The sequence below is a fragment of the Trachemys scripta genome, chromosome 1 (assembly GCF_013100865.1).
Source record: "Trachemys scripta elegans isolate TJP31775 chromosome 1, CAS_Tse_1.0, whole genome shotgun sequence".
Taxonomy (NCBI): Eukaryota; Metazoa; Chordata; order Testudines; family Emydidae; genus Trachemys; species Trachemys scripta.
The window spans coordinates 58,587,126-58,606,590 of NC_048298.1; the positions used below are offsets into that span (position 1 = coordinate 58,587,126).

The 19,465-nt window shown below is 43.4% G+C and overlaps 1 protein-coding gene across 1 annotated transcript in view; it reads right to left on the minus strand.

Moving 5' to 3' along the window:
• The window catches only part of TAFA2 (TAFA chemokine like family member 2), a 299,467-nt gene that overhangs the window by 59,600 nt on the left and 220,402 nt on the right, over positions 1-19,465 (minus strand). The window contains exon 2 of the mRNA XM_034770273.1: positions 16,755-16,861. Coding sequence (XP_034626164.1) covers positions 16,755-16,860 — 106 coding nt within the window. The 5' untranslated portion in view covers position 16,861. The remainder of the gene's footprint in view (positions 1-16,754; positions 16,862-19,465) is intronic.

A 19,465-nucleotide genomic window follows, 5' to 3' on the forward strand; every position in this document is an offset into this window, starting at 1 on the left:
CAGTTATTAACTACTATGGAGTCAACAGCATAGGCAATAAACAAGAAAAGAAGACATAACTCTGCTTTTGTCTTGATTCTTTGTACATAAATCCCAGTAATCTATTGTAGTTATATGGGCATAGTTGTAGGAATGAACGTAATTTCTTCTTCTCTTTTATGCAGTAGTAGAAGTCCAGTAAATTTTGATGTATTTAGTTATTATCTACTGAGCTCTAAATTCTAACAACTATTATATTAAAGTCCTAGACTTCAATAACAGATATTGATAGTAAACTGTTTGATTGACTATCTTCTGGTCTATTCCTCAAGTAAATGGTGACCTTTGAGTCAGGTTCTAGAGTCCTAAAAAAGAGACTTTTCGGTGGAAAATTAGCAGATGCTGACTGAGTGGGGGGAACTGGATAATTTCCATTCCAGATGGAAAGAACTGGAATGTGAGATTGCTAGTCCAGTAAGAAGGATTTTTAATAAATCTATTTATTTGGGAGTAGTAGCATCTGACTGGAGAATAGCTAACATCATTCCTATATTTAAGAAAGGGGGGGAAGTGATCTGAGCAATTACAGATGTTTAGTCTAACTTGAGTCATATGCAGAACTTTGGAACAAATTGTGAAGAAAAGACTAATTAAATTAATGGAAGTAAATGGAAAAGGGAATGTAATGCAACATGGGTTTTGCCAGACTAACCTGATTTCTTTCTTTGAGAAAATAACTTTGAGAAAATTCAAGCTGGAAATTAGAAGAAAGGAGCTAACCATCAAAAGAGTGAAATTCTGGAACTGCCTCCCAAGAGGGGTTGTAAGCAAAAACTAATTAGTTTTAAGAGAGATTTATGAGGATTGTTTGTGATGGTGAGGGCCAGGGCTCAGCAGCTTTGGGAGTCCATTCCAGTTTATGTTTTAAGTTCCAAAAGCTCCCATGCTTCATGGCTTCAGTCAGTCACCTATAGGAGATCAGGAAGGGACTTTTCTCTCCAAAGTAATCTTGAGGGAGAGTTGGTCTCCTTCCTTTGGAGCATCAGAGATAGCTATGGAGGGGATGAGATACTGATTGGGGTGGGCCAGGGCTCTGAGGTGGCACTGACCATTCTCTCTCTCATGTTTGGTTCACTGGTTTTTGCTCACATGCTCAGGGTCTAACTGACTGCCATATGTGACATCAGGAAGGAATTTTCTCCAGGTCAGACTGACAGTGACCTGGAGAAGGGGGGGTTCACCTTTCTTGCACGGGTACTGGGTCATGTTTGTGGCCTGTAATATACCAGGTCAGACTAGATGATCTGGTGATCCCTTAAAGCCCTAAACTCTATGACTGAGAAACAGGAGAACAGAAAGAACTGAGCTTTACCAAATCAAGGTTGCCACCACTAGCACCGCCTGGGACCCTGGAATCTAATGTAATGCCACCAAGCCTTCATTGTCCTAATCCCAAGAGATGTCCTGACCAGACAAGGCCAAAAGAGGGACCCAGATAACATTAACACCTTCCCCTGCTCCTACTGAATCCCAACCACCACATGAGATGTGAGACTTAGGGCTTGGCTACACTTGCAGATGTAGAGTGCTGGGTGTTAAACCAGCCTTCGGAGACCACAGCAGGGAAAACGCTGCTGTGTGTTTACACTGTCAGCTGCAAGCACAGTGGCATGGCCACAGTAGCAGTTCTTGCAACGCCACAGACAGCAGTGCATTGTGGTAGCTATCCCAGAGTGCAAGTGGCTGCAGGATGCTTTTCCAATGGGGTGGAGTGTGACAGGGAATGTGTTGTGGGTATGTGGGGGGGGGAAGAGTGTGTTTTGGGGAGCAGAGATTGTGTCAGCATGCTGTCTTGTAAATTCAGACAGCAGTGGACAACTCCCCTTCCCCGCCTCTCTGTCACACACACATGCACAAACGCCTGCCTCAGCAGCAGTAGCATTCCACAGTAATGGTTTGCTTTGTCCCGGAGCAGATAAGTATGCCGGCTGTCAGAAACGGAGCTTTGAAAGGGGATATCCACATGCCTGCAGCCGAGTTCAAAACAATGACAAGAGTGGCCACTTGACTTCAGGAGATTATGGGACATTTCTGGAGGCCAATCACAGCACAGTAATGCAACATGTCGTCCACACTGACATCTGAGCATTTCAGCCAAGGCACAGCAAGCTTTATGGAGGTGGATTACCAGGAGAGCTCCAGCTGCAGAGTCCAGGTGCTCTAAGTGCCTTGTCAGTGTGGACACCTCAGGAGTTAGGGCACCCGGGTCTGATTTAATGCGCTCTAACTTGCAGGTGTAGCCAAGCCCTTTGTCTACCTTTGTCCTCTCCATGTGTCCTTTTCCTTCCCCACCTTATTTCTTCTCTTTCCTATCTCTCCTTTTCCTTCTGTCTAATAAGAGTCTGTCTGAGTTGGCCAAGACAGAACATTTTGCAATACTGCTGTAAACCTGAGACCAGAAAGGCAAGTAAAAGCAATGCCCTAAACTGCCTGATGCTAGTACAAGTTTGCCAGGTCTTGGAGTGGCTCTTAAGACAATGTGCTGAGCCTGTGTTTTTCCAGCAATGAGACTGCAAGTGAACATCAATGGCAGAAACTGCATTTTCTATCTTTGCTGTTCTTTTGTCTCCTCTTTTGTGTGTCTTGTTTTGTTTTTTAGGAAATGGGATCAGACGTTAACAACAGTTACAATAGCTCCATGTCAACTAACTTCTTTGCTTTTCTCCCAAAAGGACAGTTATTATCATTTTGATACTATCTAAAAGACTGTCAAACAAGGGTTTTTTTCCCTTCTAAAGACTGTCTCCAGCTAAAGGGAGAGGGAACAAGAGATTCTGAAAGCCTTACTTAATACTTTACATTTCAAATGTTTTAACTATTTTTCCTTCTTTTTCTGTATCTTTAATAAAAGGTTATCAGAATGTTTAATGGTGTGTTTCCCATGGTACTAAGCAGCCTGAGGTCTCTGTATACCAAACCCAGAAACTTTTTGTAATGCTGTTTAATGCTGAACAGTGTCAGGGTCGTGTTAATACTTTAAACTCTTTGGGCCCATATACGCCATCTAAATTAATACAATAGATCCAGCTGTGAAATAAACTTCCAAAGTAAAATAGATTAATCCCATCTGACCCTCTTTACCAAGCTCTCCAAAACCTTCCTACCTGAAGGCTTTTGCACCATAATCAGTGCAACATTCACAACATCTACAACGAAACCCCAAATCCTTACTCCACATAGCCTTCTACAATAAGAACATAAGAACAACTATACGGGGTCAGACCAAAGCTCCACATAGCCCAGTATCCTGTCTTCCAACAGTGGCCAATGCCAGGTGCCCCAGAGGGAATGAACAGAACAGTAATCATCAAGTGATCCATCCCCTGTCGCCCATTCCCTGCTTCTGGCAAACAGAGACTCGGGACACTGTCCCTGCCCTCAATCCAGTAAGGAAGATGAGCCAGAGACTCCATGAACTTCCCTACAGATTTTGCTGTTGCCAGTCTATTTTATGCACAGGGACAATAATACAGTGGTGTGCAGCAATACAAAATCTTAAAATCTTGAAATCTGCCTGAATAGAGTGCAACTGTGGAGAATCTAGGGTTAACTCTCAGTTGTAAACTCCCTTTGGTTCTTTCTTGAACCTCTGAAGAATTATCTTCAGCAAAAGAGCCTCTGTTTTTGTATCTTAATGGAATGATATTAGCACAGAAGCACAGGGGTGATACAGTAATCTACCAGTTTTCAAAAATCCTCTCAAATGGTCACAACTGTTGGGAATCATTAAGAAAGGGATAGATAATAAGACAGAAAATATAATTTTGTCTCTATATATATCCATGCTACGCCCACATCTTGACTAGTGTGTGCAGATCTGGTAGCCCCATCTCAAAAAAGATATATGGGAATTGGAAAAGGTTCAGAAATGGGCAACAAAAATTATTAGGAGGAGAGATTAATAAGACCGGAACTTTTCAGACTGGAAAAGAGATGACTAAGAAGGGATATGATAGAGGTCTATAAAATCATGACTGATGTGGAGAACGGAAATAAGGAAGTGTTATTTACTCCTGCTCATAACACAAGAAGTAGAGGTCACTAGATGAAATTAATAGGCAGCAGGTTTAAAACAAACAAAAGGAAGTATTTTTTCACACAACATCAACCTGTGGAATTCTTTGCCAGAGGATATTGTGAAGGCCAAGACTATAACAGGGTTCCATAAAGAACTAGATAAAGTCATGGAGGATAGGTCCATCAATGACTATTGGCGAGGATGGTGTCCCTAGCCTCTGTTTGCCAGAAGCTGGGAATGAGCGACAGGGGATGGAACACTTGATGATTACTTGTCCTGCTCGTTCTCTCTGAAGCACCTGGCATTGGCCACTGTCGGAAGACAGGATACTGAGCTAGATGGACCTTTGGTCTGACCCAGTATGGCCATTCTTATGTAACTGGATTTTACGTGTAAAGTGCTAACAAGATTTCCCTTGGGACAAGTTACACTCCCTTTGCAACTTTCTATTTCATATAAAATATGCATACAACTAAAGTATTATTTATTAACGTTTTACTTTTTTAATTTAAACTAAAATTTCCTTGGACCTACAATATGGTCAACAGCAAGCCAGTTAAGCAAATTACCAGAATCATTAATCAGTTTCTAGAAATATCTGCAATGTGTATTTTCGTTATAAACTGTTAATGTGTGTTTAACTAGGTCAGTATTATGCAATAGTACTCACACGAAAGATTAATGAGAACCTTAGCGAATACGTCTACACTGCAATAAAAGACCCGCAGCTCCACGTCTCAGAGCCTGGGTCAACTGACTCAGGCTCAGGGAACAAGGACTGCAGGGATAAAAATAGCAGTGTAGACATTCAGGCTCGAGCTGGAGCCCAGGCTTTAAGATCCTTCCCCTGTCACAGATGTTCAGAGCCAAGACTCCAGTCCCTGTCCAAATGTCTACACTGCTCTTTTGGGCCCCACAGCCCAACCCCGAGTCAATTGTCCCAGGGTGTGAGACTCAGTGTCGCAAGTCTTTTATTGCAGTGTAGACGACAGTGCAATTCAGTTATGTGAGTTAAATACTAAAGTCTGTGTTGAAGCCCAAATGTGCCTACAGTAGTAAACTTAACACACAGGACTGGATGACTCATAGCCATAGAGTTCTTAAGGGCAGGTCTACACTTAAAATGCCACATTGGTGTAGCTGCGCCGCTGTAGCACTTAAGTGAAGACACTCCTACACTGATGGGAGAGTTTCTCCTGTTGGCATAGTAAATCCACCTTCCTGAGAGGCGGTAGCAATGTTTCTGGAAGATGTTCTCCCATCGACATAGTACTGTCTACATGGAGGGGGTGGTTGATCAGTATAAGTGTGTTGCTCAGGGGCATAGGTGCCAACTCTGTGGGTGCTCCGGGGCTGTGGTGTGTGGTTGCTGGTGAGTATTTGCTTCAGGTTGGGGGGGGGGGCAGGAGGCTGTCTGTAAGCGAGGACTGGCCTATCTCCCAAGATCTGTGAGAGTGAGGGATCATCACCTTCAGCCCCCAACTAAAACTTCTCCTGCGCATCATCAAGGATCTACAACCTATCCTGAAGCGCTGCAGAGTTATTTCCTGAAACAACCATGCTTTAACAGAGAGTCATCCTACTTTACCACAGTGCAAAACGTCACATACTCTTTGAAAAGAATACAAGCGACATTACCGAAAATGTGTGGGGAATTCTGATGCCCTAAATTGCCCTTGATAGAAGTAAGTACTGCAGTTGTGAGTGGACCAGGTTAGATTCACTACTTGATTTGAGTTATTCTCCTCAGACTTCTAATTTCTCTTGTATTCTGTTAAAATAAAGTGAGGCCCAAAACTAGCTATGGATGGTGTGGCAAAGTGTTGGTGTTGCTTTGTGGCTAAGTGCAGCATTTCAGGGTTATTTTCTGTTGTCCTGCTACCCATGTCTGTTAGTGGTCTCCTTTAGTCTTGTGACTTGACCCTCTGGCTGGTCCACCTTTGGTCTTGCCCCTTTTGGGGTAAACCAGAGTTGTTCTTCGAATGACTGCACATGTCCATGCCATTGTAGGGATGTGTGTGTGCCTTGTGCATGGTTGTTGGAGAACGTCTTCCATCAGTGGTACTTGTCTGGGTGGCTTGAGAGCCCTCTGTTGCCATGCACTACTGCATGCCGGTATGAGAAGTTAGAGCCCCTTTGACCCCTCGCCCCAGTTCCTTCTTACAGCCAGTGGTGGTTGTTGGAGCACTTCCAGTCTTGCTATCACAAGTTTATTTCCCTCACTCTTTGTATATAGTCTACTTGTCATTTAGTAGTTAGTTAGATATAGTGTATAATTCGTGTTAGGTTTCAGTTTTTAGGTCCTTTTTGGACCAAATATGACTCTCGGTATTGGGACCAGGACTGGAGCCATAACTCGCTCTCTGAGGTTCAAGTCCTGCTGGTCATGTGCCAGAATGATGGCGATCAGTGACCCACATCCCAGCTGCCTAAAATATTTGGGGGAGTCCCACACCAGTGACAAGAGTCACATTTGTGGAGTGGTTTAACCTCGCTTGTAAAAAGACAGAACAGCGAGACTTCAGTGTCTCGTATGGAGGCAGCATTTCACCTTCCATGCGACTCTGGGTAGGACTCTGCAGGACAGGAAGGGGGGGTGGTTATCAACTCCAGAATCTGTGTCAGGTCCATTGAGGCGGAGTCCTGAAAGCTCCTATATGCCAAACTGAAGACCCAATTCCAGTGCCAACAACACTGAAGACATACACTGCTGCCAGAGAATTGCTTAAACTTTTGGTACTAGTGTCCCTGGAGGTGCAGGAAGGGTTTCAGCTGGTACTGGCAATTGTAGTTCCTACCCAAGCCATGCAAAAACATGTGGTATTGATGATGCTTCCAATAGCTAGGAAGCCAGTACATTCCAGGGGCAAGCCACGATTAATATCCGCAGTATCACCATCTCCAGGTTAGACTTGCCTATCTCCCGTCCACACGGGTTCTGCAGCTTTATTGGTATTGCAGGCTTCAGAGTTATCTTTGTTGGATTTGGAAGTGGGGTCTTTTGTATCCCATACCAGGCAGGAAGCTTACCCTCCATCGGAGCCTTGGGGTCTATGGATGTCACAGCAGTGGGCACGTTGCAAGGGGCAATAGCATGTGTAACCATGGGGCCTCCCACGATCATGTAGTGTCCCTTTCCCTGCTAGGATCTCCCCTCTGCTGTCTGAGTTGACTTCTTTGAGGTTGCACTGAGATCAGCACAGACAACATTCTCTGACGCCCAATACTAGTACTGGTCCTTAGCAAATGGAAGTTGCTCAGACAGCTCCTCCACTGCAAGAGGCAGATCAGCCATTGCCTCAGCATCCTGGTGCATCTTCTTCCTCATCACCAGATGAGGCTGTAGAGGGGGTGAACGATTCTCCACCACCAAAGGATTACAAGGCTCACAAAGAACTGCTTAAAAGGGAGGCCTTGGTTTTAGACATTCAAGCAGAAGAGGTCCGTGAGAAATCCCACAAGCTGGTGGATATAGTAGCATCTGCAGGACCCTCCAGAGTGGCGTTTCCAATTAATTGGACGCAATTCCAGCGTGGATTAAAACACTTTGGCAGACCCCTTCTTCCCTCCCATCTACTGCTAAATGGGCAGTGAGGAGATACTATGTCCCTTCTAAGGGTTTCAAACACCTCTACACATACCAGCTCCCAGTTTCCTGGGTGGTAGCAGCAGATAGTGAGAAGGAGAGGCAGGAGCACCAAGTGCCAACACCGAAGAGTAAAGAATCAAAGAGACTGGACATGTTTGGCCGTAAACTTTATTTGACAGGAGGCCTACAGCTCAGAATTGCTAACCAGCAAGCTCTCCTAAATCACTACAACTTCACCCTATGGGACTCCAAGCAGGAGTGCATTTTGATGTTTGAGAAGGGCAAGCTGGTGGCAAGGACAGCTTGGATGGGGTGGACTCAGCAGCTCAATCCATGGCATCTGCCATACTTATGAGGAAGTGTTTGTGGTTGCAGTCTTCCAGTCTCCCTCCTGAAGTACAGCAGACCATCCAAGACTTGCTTTTTTAGTGTCCCTTCCACTTTTTGGAAAAGACGAATAATAGGCTGTGTAGCATAAAAAATTCCAAATTGAAGTCACTTGGAATCTGCACACCGGCAACAAAGAGGTAGCAGTTCTGGCCCAACAGGCTCACAGATATCAGAATTTATACCTGGGCCACAAAACTTGCCAAAAAAAAGGGGTGAGAATTACAGGAGGTGACCACAGGGCCTCCCCCCTCCCCCCAGTCTGTGACAGCAAGTTCCTGTCAATCAGCAGCCCAGTCTAAACATGCATTTTGATGGATTTGTTTAGGGCAGCATAGCAGTACTTACAGACCAATCTGCTCTGACCCATATCTTTGCCAATCATCTATCCTACTTCCTTTGTGCTTGGATTCACGTCACATTGGATCTGGGATATTCCCTTCAATTTGTTTCTATCCCCTGTTATCATCCCACTTTTCCATCCCTCTTTGGGGACCACTCTAATGAGACCATTCTTCCATGGGAGATCTAATCTCTCCTTCTAATAGGAGCCATAGAGGAAGTTCCTTTATTCCATAGGGGGAAAGGTTTTTATTCCCAAAGCAAAAGGGTCTAAGAATTACACAAGTACCTGAAGGAAATAAAGTTCCACATGGTTACTGTAGCTTCCATTATTCCTTCCCTGGAACAGGGTGACTGGTATGCTGCCCTTGATTTAAAGGATGCTTACTTCCATATAGCAATCTGTCCAGACCACTGGAAGTTTCTCCGGTTATAGTGAATGGAACCCACTACAGGAGCGGTGCCAGGGTTTCTGGCGCCCTAGGCAGGGGTCCTTCTGCACTCCCGGTCGTTGTCAGCAATTCTGCGGTGGGGGGGGGTCCTTCCACGCTCCCGGTCTTCAGGGCACTTCGGCTGCGGGTCCCAGAGCGAGTGAAGGACCCGCTGCAGAATTGCCACTGAAGACCCGGAGCGCGGAAAGACCCCTCGGCGCCGAATTGCCACCCCCCGCAAATCCTGGCACCCTAGGCAACCGCCTAGGTTACCTAAATGGAAGCGCCGGTCTTGACCCACTACCAGTTCACAGCATTTCCATTCAGCTTCTCAGTAACCCCTTGTGTTTTCACAAAGTTCATAGCACCTGTAGCTGCGTATCTGAGGAGATTGGAAATCCAGTATTCCTCTCCCTGGCAACTGGCTGGTGAGAGTCCAATCTGAGTCTCAAATACTATCCAGCATTGCTATCATTCAGTCCACCTTCAATCCACTGGGGCGATTACTTAGTCTGGACAAATCAATTCTAAAACTTGTGTAAATAGGAGAGTTTATTGTAGCACTCCTAGATGCTACAAAAAACAGAGCATTTCTACCCCAGTCAAGGTTCCAAATGGTCTTGGATCTAAAAGCACATCCTGTTACCACAGTGCACACTTGCCTCTGACTTCTGGGGATACGGCAGCATATACCTACTTAGTACAACATGTGAGACTAAGCCTCAGAAGGCCTCAGGGATAGCTAGTGTTGGTGTATGTCCCGTCGACATTATCTGGCCAGCGTGATTTGCAGAGGCAATTTTGTTCTCTCTGGACTGGTGGACAGACCCTCAGAATGTTTATCCCTTTGTTTTTCTTCAACCAATGCTCACATGGGTCACAGATGCCTTGTCCCTGGGTTGCAGGGCACACATCAGAACCCTGCAAACTCAAGGGTTGTGGCCCTCGCAGGAACCGAGGACTCATCTAAACATCAGGGAGATGCACTCTCCATCTAGACTGTCAGCCTTCTGTTCACATACTGTGGGAAAATAGTCCTTCAGACCTCTTAGGTCCAGAATTTTCCTGCTAGTACTTTGTGAGGCCACAGGGGAACCCAGTCTCCGCCTTTATCATGGCCTCCAGCCCAGGGACCCTTGTAGCAAGTGGTTACGGGTCTCTGTGATCAGACTTCTTGCTTTTTCTCTGGGCTACTTCCTCCATCAACCCACCTTCTCCTCAGGGGACTCATTCTCAGCAGGGGTCTGCCCTGGGCTCAAGCCCCTCACCTGAGTCCTTAAAGGAACAAAGGAAAAGAAACTAAAGTAACAGAAATAAAGAGCAGCACCAGCTTCTCTATCTTATTGCTCTGTTCTCAGAGACAGCCAAAGGTGTATCTTGGGCTCTCTGCTGTGGTTCTGTGGGAGCTGAGGGTGAGAGGTCCGTCTGCCTCCCCACACTGAAGCCCTCTGAACTGAGCTTCACCCTTTTTAATGCTCCTTCTCCGAGATTGTCATGCCTCAGAAGTGCAGCAGGAGGGGCTGCCTGGGCCTAAAGCTGCTCCTTAGCTCCTTCTTGCCCGGTGCAGGGTTCGTATTCCCCATCACAAATGGATTATAAATTGCTATTTGCCCTGAAACAACTTATCAGTAATGTATGGGGTCTTTTGTTTGCTTTTTTGGACAGTTGGGCTAAAAAGCTGCAGATTCTGAAGGAGGTATGATATAATTTAATCAGACGTAGTTTGGGGATTGTATTAATTTATTTTGAGCGCTCCAACTTTTTAAATGATAAATCTCTTTACAACTAAAGAATTTTAAAGCAGATACAAGAGGCCAATATGGGCGAGATTGTGTCTAGTCCTGTAGGAAGAGCTGGAGACACCTTTAGCCCTACCTTGTGGAGAGGCTAGATACAATCTTAGGCCTTTGCTTCCAGAATTCCACAGGAGAACTTTAGTGCCTACGGTGGCACTAAAACCCCATTGGATCAGGGAAGGACAAGGCCATGATTCAGCCAGACCCTGCAGCCCTGCCCTAGGAAGCAGAGATGAGTTGTCATAGGGAGAGTCAATACTCTACCTTGTTAAAAGGTGTAACAATGGCTATAGCTGTGTGCACTGCCCCGTGCCCTCCTTGCATTGTGCCTATCAAATTCACTGATATACTCTGGCTACTTTGAGCTGCTCCAGTGATGCAAAGCTGCTGTTAATATGGCTTAAGTGGTGGGTTATGCCAGGTTTAAGGATGCTTTACATCACCAGAGCAACATAAAGCAGTTGAAGCGTGCAAGTGAATCTGGCACAGTGCCTCTAGGAGCTGCCACTGATGTGGGCTGTGTCTTAGAGTTTAGCCCTTTGTTGTTGCAGCAGCCTTTTCCCCTGGACAAAATTTCTACTTTTAGGTCAGGTCTACACTACAGACCTATATCAGTATAACTATGTCACTCAGGTGTGTGAAAAATGCACACCCCTGAGCACAGGCATCGATTTTCCAAAGTTCCGGGGGGTGCTCGACCCCCCAGCTCTGTCCCACGCCCTGCCCCCACCCCGCCTCTTCCCACCCCTGCTCTGCCCCCATCCTGCCTCTTCCTGCCCAGTTCCAACCCCTCCCCTGAGTGCACCACATCCTCGCTCCTCCCCATTCCCTCCCAGCCTCCTGCATGCTGTTCACGGCGGGTAGGAGGCAGGGGAAAGGAGCGAGAGGTGATGCTCTGTGTGGCCCGCTGGCGGACGGAAGGTGCTAGGAAAGATGGGGGGAGTTAAAGGAGGGCTGCCAGTGGGTTCTCAGCACCCACACACCACACAACAAAAACACTAACCCAAGAACCTATTCTTGCAACAAAGCCCGTTGCCAACCCCTGAATATCTATTCAAGGGACACCATCACAGGACCTAATCACATCAGCTGCACCATCAGAGGCTCGTTCACCTGCACATCTACCAATGTGATATATGCCATCATGTGCCAGCAATGCCCCTCTGCCATGTACATTGTCCAAACCGGAAAGTCTCTACGCAAAAGAATAAATGGACACAAATCAGATGTCAAGAATTATAACATTCAAAAACCAGTCGGAGAACACTTCAACCTCCCTGGTCACTCAATCACAGGCCTAAAAGTCGCAATACTCCAACAAAAAAACTTCAAAAACAGACTCCAATGAGAAACTGCTAAATTAGAATTAATTTGCAAACTGGACACCATTAAATTGGGCTTGAATAAAGACTGGAAGTGAATGGGTCATTACACAAAGTAAAACTATTTCCCCATGCTAATTTTCTCCCTACTGTTACTCACACCTTGTCAACTGTTGGAAATGGGCCATCCTGATTATCACTACAAAAGTTTTTTTTTCTCCTGCTGATAATATCCCACCTTAATTGATTAGTCTCATTAGAGCTGGTATGGCAACACCCATTTTTTCATGTTCTCTGTGAATATATATCTTCCTACTGTATTTTCCACTGCATGCATCTGATGAAGTGGGTTTTAGCCCATGAACGCTTATGTCCAAATAAATTTTTTAGTCTCTAAGGTGCCACAAGTACTCTTCATTCTTTTTGCTGATTCAGACGAACACAGCTACCACTCTGAAACCTGTCATACTGATTTAAGTTCCCTTTAAATCTTAGTACAACAGGGAAAGTTAATCAGGAGCATGATTATACTTTAAAAATATCAATTAAAAACATGTTTGTATTTGATCTAATATATAGGCATGAGCTGAATAATTTCATTTACTTTTTTCAAATAAAATAGTCTCTCAGTCATTGAACACTTCAGATTCATCTAGTAAGTCCAAAGAGACTCCATTACTTCATTATCTATCTTGAGTATTTTTTGATTTAGTAACAAATTTCTTCTGACAAGCAGAGACATTTACTATTAGTGATGTTTTTGGATAACTGTTCATTTTGTCCAAGAATTTAAAATGCAATAGAAAGTTTGGTTTTTGTACTTGGAGGTTCATTAGATTGCACTCAGATCTCAAAAGTATGCTTTATTTCTTTAGTGAAATTACTTTGGGGCATTTATATTTTATCAACATACACAAAAACTTGAGTAATGTTAAGGATATAGCACAAATAAACAAAACCCCCCCAAAAATTATAGTTTTGGGGACTCTGCCTAGATTTTAGGCTTAGAAATGGTTGTACTTCAGCAGTGCTCTTATCTAAAAAAGAGTATCCACAAGGGCATGTCAATATACTTTTTCAAGATGATCATTCCTCTTGCTTGAAACCTTAAAAATGGGATGTGATTTGATGTTCAGCACATCAGTGCATGTTCCTTCTGATAGAGATAGCAGGCAGCCACTGATGCTGAACTGATGTCTGCCTGCCATTTCTATCAGTGAACACTATATATTTGCACATTTGTTTGTTCTGCAGGGGCTGAGGGGAAGGAGGATCAGTACCAGTTTAAAAATAAAATACCTTTACGGATTTCTCTAGATAAAAATCTTCCTGTTAGAGCTACTTTCCAGGTATATCAGTTTTTAGGCTAGTAACCTTGCCAGTGTCCTTTTAAGACTGATACGCCATTATTTACTTGCCTTCTCGTGTGTAGCTCTTGCAGCACAAAAGGTATCTAATTCTTTGTACTGATTCACAGCCCCCCGTGGGTCGAGGTTCTGATAAGGCACTCATCCCCATAGTATGAATGTCTCCCTAGTATTTAAAAAGAAATAATATTCCTGGTTCCAGCACGCAGGCGCTTTCTTCCCAATAGGTAGCATGTGTGTGCACACATGAATGTGTGAGAGGGAGAGCACAAGCTTCGTGAGAGAAAGCTAAGTCAAAAAGCGAGCTTTGCATTTAGTTCTGAACACAGTGAGGTTAGTAGGCATTCAGAGCTTGGTGTTGTCTTCTACAGCAGGCACTAAAGATCATGATCACCCATAGGGGCTTACAAATATGTTGAATAACATTATAGATAGGACTAAGTGTAAAGGTCTCCAGAAGCAAGACCTATCCAGATGAAACTATGCACCACAGCCCTCTGAAAGGAAAGATCATAACAGAAGTGCTATTCTACCCACTCCTGTTAGGTTTGTCTGTAGATAAGAAGAGTTTCAATATTGGGGTCATCCCTAGATTCACACAATTGATGGATGCACACAAGGGGGATGGGGTGTTTGGGGTGGCTTTTGTTTTTGCAATTGAGCCTGTCTTGTACTTGAGGTCTGATGCATAGAGCATAATAACTCCATGTTCTACCTTATTCACTCAGGGGATAGTGTGCTAAGTACCCTGTAATAATTAACTGAAGCAACACTGGTACAGCAGGATCTTCAAGACATATTTCAGTAATCCAGGTCAATTTGGACATCTTGACAGAGTGCAGGTCATAGAACATCATTGATCTTGCGCTGAACAGTAGGAGTCTGAAATTCTGGGTTCTAACCTTGGCTGCTGCAGGCTCAAGAAACATGGTTGGCAGTTGTGCCTAAGAAATTGGCCATGGATACTCTGCCCTGTGCCCTTGTCTTGGTACTGAATTAGAGTTTCTCATGTCTGCCATACCCCTTAAATTCTTAGGTGCAAGAAGGCTAACTGTTGAGTTCTCAGAATCAGCTGTTCACAACTCTACTGTATTCAGTGTTTACCGCAAAATATTTTTTAAACCATCTTGTGTGGATTAATGTTTTCTTTGTTTTACAGTAGCTTTCAGAAAAATAAATGGGTTTAAGAATTGGACCTTAATATGGCTAAGGCAATAGAAATGTAAAGACTTTTTTTTGAAAATGTAGATTATTGATCTAATAGACTGCAGAGGCTCTTTCAAAGTAATTAAGGTCTGGCATGTCAATATGTTATTAGGAACTTCTTTAAATGAAGATTAATGATGCAAAAGGCAATCATGACTGAAGTAACGATTGTATTAATCCATATTTGGAAACTGTATTCTAAAGTGAATGGTATCATAAGAACACAAGAACTAAGAAGTCCTTCTAGGGTACTCCTTAAGCTCCTCCCAAGTATAGACCACGGGGGCAATTTTCAAAGGCCCAAAGAGAAGTTAGGAACACAATTTCTACTGAAAGTCAATGTGACTTGAGTGCCTGATTCTTATTTGTACCTTTGAAATCTCCCCATATATATGCAATGTAGCTTCTCTGCATGTGTACTAAATCCACAACCAAAAAATCTTCATGCAAAGTAGACAGTTTGCTAGATGAAATACTTCAGTCATGTTTCTTCTTTTTAGTTTTCCCCCACAAGCTCAAAACCTCTCCTTCACATTATTTGCTGTAAAGTTGCAGTTGTAAAAAAGAAAGAAAGCTTTTGTTAAGCTACATGAACACAGAATAACCTCACTTTCCCCTCCCCCCCCCACATTTGTAAACTAAAAACATCAAAATCAATTTTTTTCCAGTTCTCTCTGCACTAAGTCTGGGATTCAGAATACCAAGTGTGGCCCAGAAAAGAAATAGCCCTTGTTACGATCTCATTTGTAGGCATATATCTGGAAAGTTGAACTTAGTGGCCCAGCATTTCCTCTCAATTACACAGCAGTAATTCCCAATGTGGTCTTTGAAAAAGTTTTTTATAAAAAATAAAGCTGATTTATAAGTAAGACAGACACTTAATACAAGGATCTTTCAGCAACAGTAACAATCACATTTCAGCACAGTTTAAACTGGATTTTGGCTGAATCAGGAGCTAACACAACCATATGAAGTTTTGAACATAGCTCCAACAAGGCATGACCCCAGCTTCAATGGTTTGCTGAACCACGTCAGAATTTCTTTTGGCCACAACTACATTTAAAACTAAAGAAATTGGGTGGAAAATGTCTTTGCATCCTAAAATATTCAATCAATTATGAAGGAAAATATATCCACAGAGCAAACAAAAAACAAAAACAAAAATCTGACTGCTAGATATAGGTAATATTTTATCATGGAATCCTCTTCACACAAAAATCATTATAAAAATAAACTTTAATATAGAAATGTAATGATTTTCCTTATGTCACTCCCTACTACTTAACTCATAACTCTCAGTGACACTCATCTCCCACACTTCGTTTACTCATGCCTTCCTAGTTTATTCTGAACTGGAATCAGAAGACAAATTGCCAATGTGCAGACACTGCAGGGGGAGATGTGAACTTCAAAATCATATTGTACTGCAAAGGCTGCACTTGACTTCTGAAGTTCTATTTGATTATGGAAAGAACAGGAAGTTGTCTCACATTAATTCATAAGTAAAGGGAAGTGGTTCCTTGGATTGGGGCCCCAGCCATAAAAAAGGAATAAAAAAGAAGAGATATTTATAAGCTGCCAGGAACTGTCAAGCCTTATCTATATATATATTAGAGGCTAGAACTGCCAGAAGGAAAGGAGGATGATATAGCCAAAGTTACTAGAAATGCTGTTACAACACCAGTGTCCAAGTGCTAGCATGCACAGGGAGAGTGGGAAACTGGAAAACAGGAGTCTCCCCCAGCTTTATTATTATTATTATTATTATTATTGAGGAAATAGACAATAATGTTCAGTGCACACTCTCCAGGAAGTTGCTCTTATCAGATAATTTGCATGCAATAGCAGAATACATGGTACTGAAGATTGTTTTTTATGAGGTTAATTTCAAGAACTCATCTACAGCACTTACACATTCTGTCTGATGTATCTATTTTTATGAAGGAAGCTTCTTTATGCGTTTACTCAATTTTTCAACTTCACCATCTTAGATAACAAAATGACAGAATAGTTGCTAAAGTCAGACATTCACAACAATTGAATTAGAATACTTAAATTCACATGGGAGTAATCCTCAAGAAATTAAAATATCCCTGCTCATTGAAAACTTCTCTCAACACTGATTTGTGGACTAGCTACCTTGAGAAGCAAATCAGCATAGAAAAAGTGACACGGGGCCAATAAGCTGGACAATTCTGAGTCTTTTGATGGAGGTTACATGTTCTACAATAAACTCAAATAGAGCAGAATTTCTTACCTTTGTGGTGATTTGCCCCAGATGCTAATTTCCCCCACAGTGTTACAACAAATATTATTATTAGCAGTTTTCCTTTTGTTGCTTTCTGTAAGTATCTCTTATTCATCCTGAAAATAAAGATAAAAGTGTTTAAATTAAACATTTTTTCTTTTTACCATTGTAAACTGAATTTGATGCTTGTAAAAGGTGCTTGATTGACAACCCTGAAGTCTGAATCCTTTGAGCCATAGAAAAGGCTCAGCATGGACTGCATCAATGTAATCTTTCCCTCCCTTCCCTGCCAATATTTCCCCTTCCTGATACAGAAGGACCATAGGACTCAGAGAATATTTGAGCCCTGTACCAGATGGACATCATTGGAGCCCCTCCAACAGAGAAGCCTCCCAAGGGAAGGCATCAATAGAAACCCAGCCAATTCTCCCCAGTGTGAATTCACGCTGGGGTGCAGCAGGTCTTGCCGGAGCAGGCCTCGCCATCTGCATCACCATGAATTAGCCAAGGTTGATTTGGCCCTCTGACTCTACTGCAATGATATTTCGTGTATGGCTTTAAGGCCACCTGCAACTCTTTGAAGCCCTGCATACAAGTCAGGATGATGGATTTGATCAGAGTACCAGCAAATGCAGCACCCCTACCACATGAGAAGTCCCCATGGTGCTTGATACACGCGAGGCAGTAGCTGAAGGGCTTAGCCAAACACATGGGATTCACCAATATCATTCCTTGTCTATGCCAATGGACAAGAATAGACAGGAGATACTGTATCAGAGAAAGTTGCAGAAAGTCACAAAGTAATTGAAACGTGAGATACGGATGTTGCATTAAGCAACAGAGGGTCCTGTGGCACCTTTAAGACTAACAGAAGTATTGGGAGCATAAGCTTTCATGGGTAAGAACCTCACTTCTTCAGATGCAAATAATGGAAATCTCCAGAGGCAGGAAATCTCCTACCTGCTTCTGGAGATTTCCATTACTTGCATCTGAAGAAGTGAGGTTCTTACCCACGAAAGCTTATGCTCCCAATACTTCTGTTAGTCTTAAAGGTGCCACAGGACCCTCTGTTGCTTTTTACAGATTTAGACTAACACGGCTACCCCTCTGATACTTGATGTTGCATTGTGATTCATTCATTGTGACTTTACAGCAGTACCTGATGGCACTGAGACATGATGATGAAATGCAAGGTTGAGCATTGATTATATCAGTGCAACTCCATGCAAAGTAGGTCGCCAGGTGCCAAAGAACAAGCATAGTAGCTCTGGCTCTAGGGCTAGAGAATTAAAGTTCTGCAGAGGGTGGTGAGATGTATTATAATGAAACCTGCTCTCGCTTTTCGCTCTCCATGGAAGACCCCTAGAGAGCTGGCTAAGAAACATTTCTGCAGGATGGTCATATTTCTGCTGATAGGTCAAGAGGACAATGATGCCTATTCCATACCATTTACAATGAAAAAGCTGCAAACTTGACCATTTTAACAAAATTATTACTATTTGACAATGCCTGGCGCTAGGCTGCCTTTTGCTTCAGAGCAGAAAAATCTGTACTGCTTCAGTACTGTTGTGCAATTTCTACAGTTCTCCCCTACTGCATTCATAAGAAGCCAATATTAAAAAGACTCTACCCTCTTTCTCTCTCGCTCTGTTCATGCACAGCACTGCCCTGACAACCACAAGTGCTATGAAAAAGCAGTCTATGCTGTCAGTCAGAATTAAGCATTAGAGGGTTACGTTCCCTATCTATTTCCTCTTAAGAGCAATCCCAATTTCTTCAGTTTCTCCATACCGCTGCACAGGGCTCTCCGTACCAGGACCCTGCACATTAGTGTTGCTCTTTAACAGAAGTAACATATTTACTATACAAGGTGTGTTCCTCTGGGTTGTGTAGGGGAGTAACCCAGAGCTAGGGGAGTGCAATATCCAGTTAATAGCTAATAGCTTGTGCACCTGAACGTCTAACTGATTAATAATCTTAGTAGCAGTCACACTACGCTATGAACCACACTGCATTTCTGACATCAGTTTGCTCCTATTTGCACTGATGTTCCTGTTCTTTCGGAATGCTACTTGTTTATTCGCCATCGGCTACAGGTTTCTCAAGTGCCCAGAACTGAAGGGAAATTAATTATTTGTCATTCTAAAAAAAGAATTAAAAAATGTAAACAAAGATATATGTTCACAATGTTGATTTATAGCCATCTATGTGAACAGTAGAGAAATTACTTCTTTCACTCCCAGTCCTCCACCGCACCTGTTGGGAGGCTGGTGCCAATCAAAATTCCATTAAATTGAAGTCTACCTCCCATCCACACCAAGCCTCACTCTAAGGGGATTTGCACCATTAAGCCAAGTGGGGTCTAATGCTACCCGCCCCCCCGTCCCTGCATTCTCTGATGTTGCCAGATCCTCTCCACTTGCTCTGCAGGCAGCAGACACAGAGCTAGGACTTGAGAAAATAGCAACAGAGAGAGGCAAAGAGGAGGGGGAAAACCAGTCTGCCTGTAAACAGGAGCCCCTCATGGCAGGTAACAGGAGGAGAAGGTTAAAAAGACACACGCCTTCCCTGCTGCTAGCCTTGCACGTGGGACTGTGATGACCTAGAAATCGTCAGCCCCGTTGACCTACCAATCCCCAAAAAGGGCGGTCCTGCACACACACACAAAGAATTTTCGGCTTTGACATATTAACTAAGTGGCAACTCCCCTGTCATGGTAA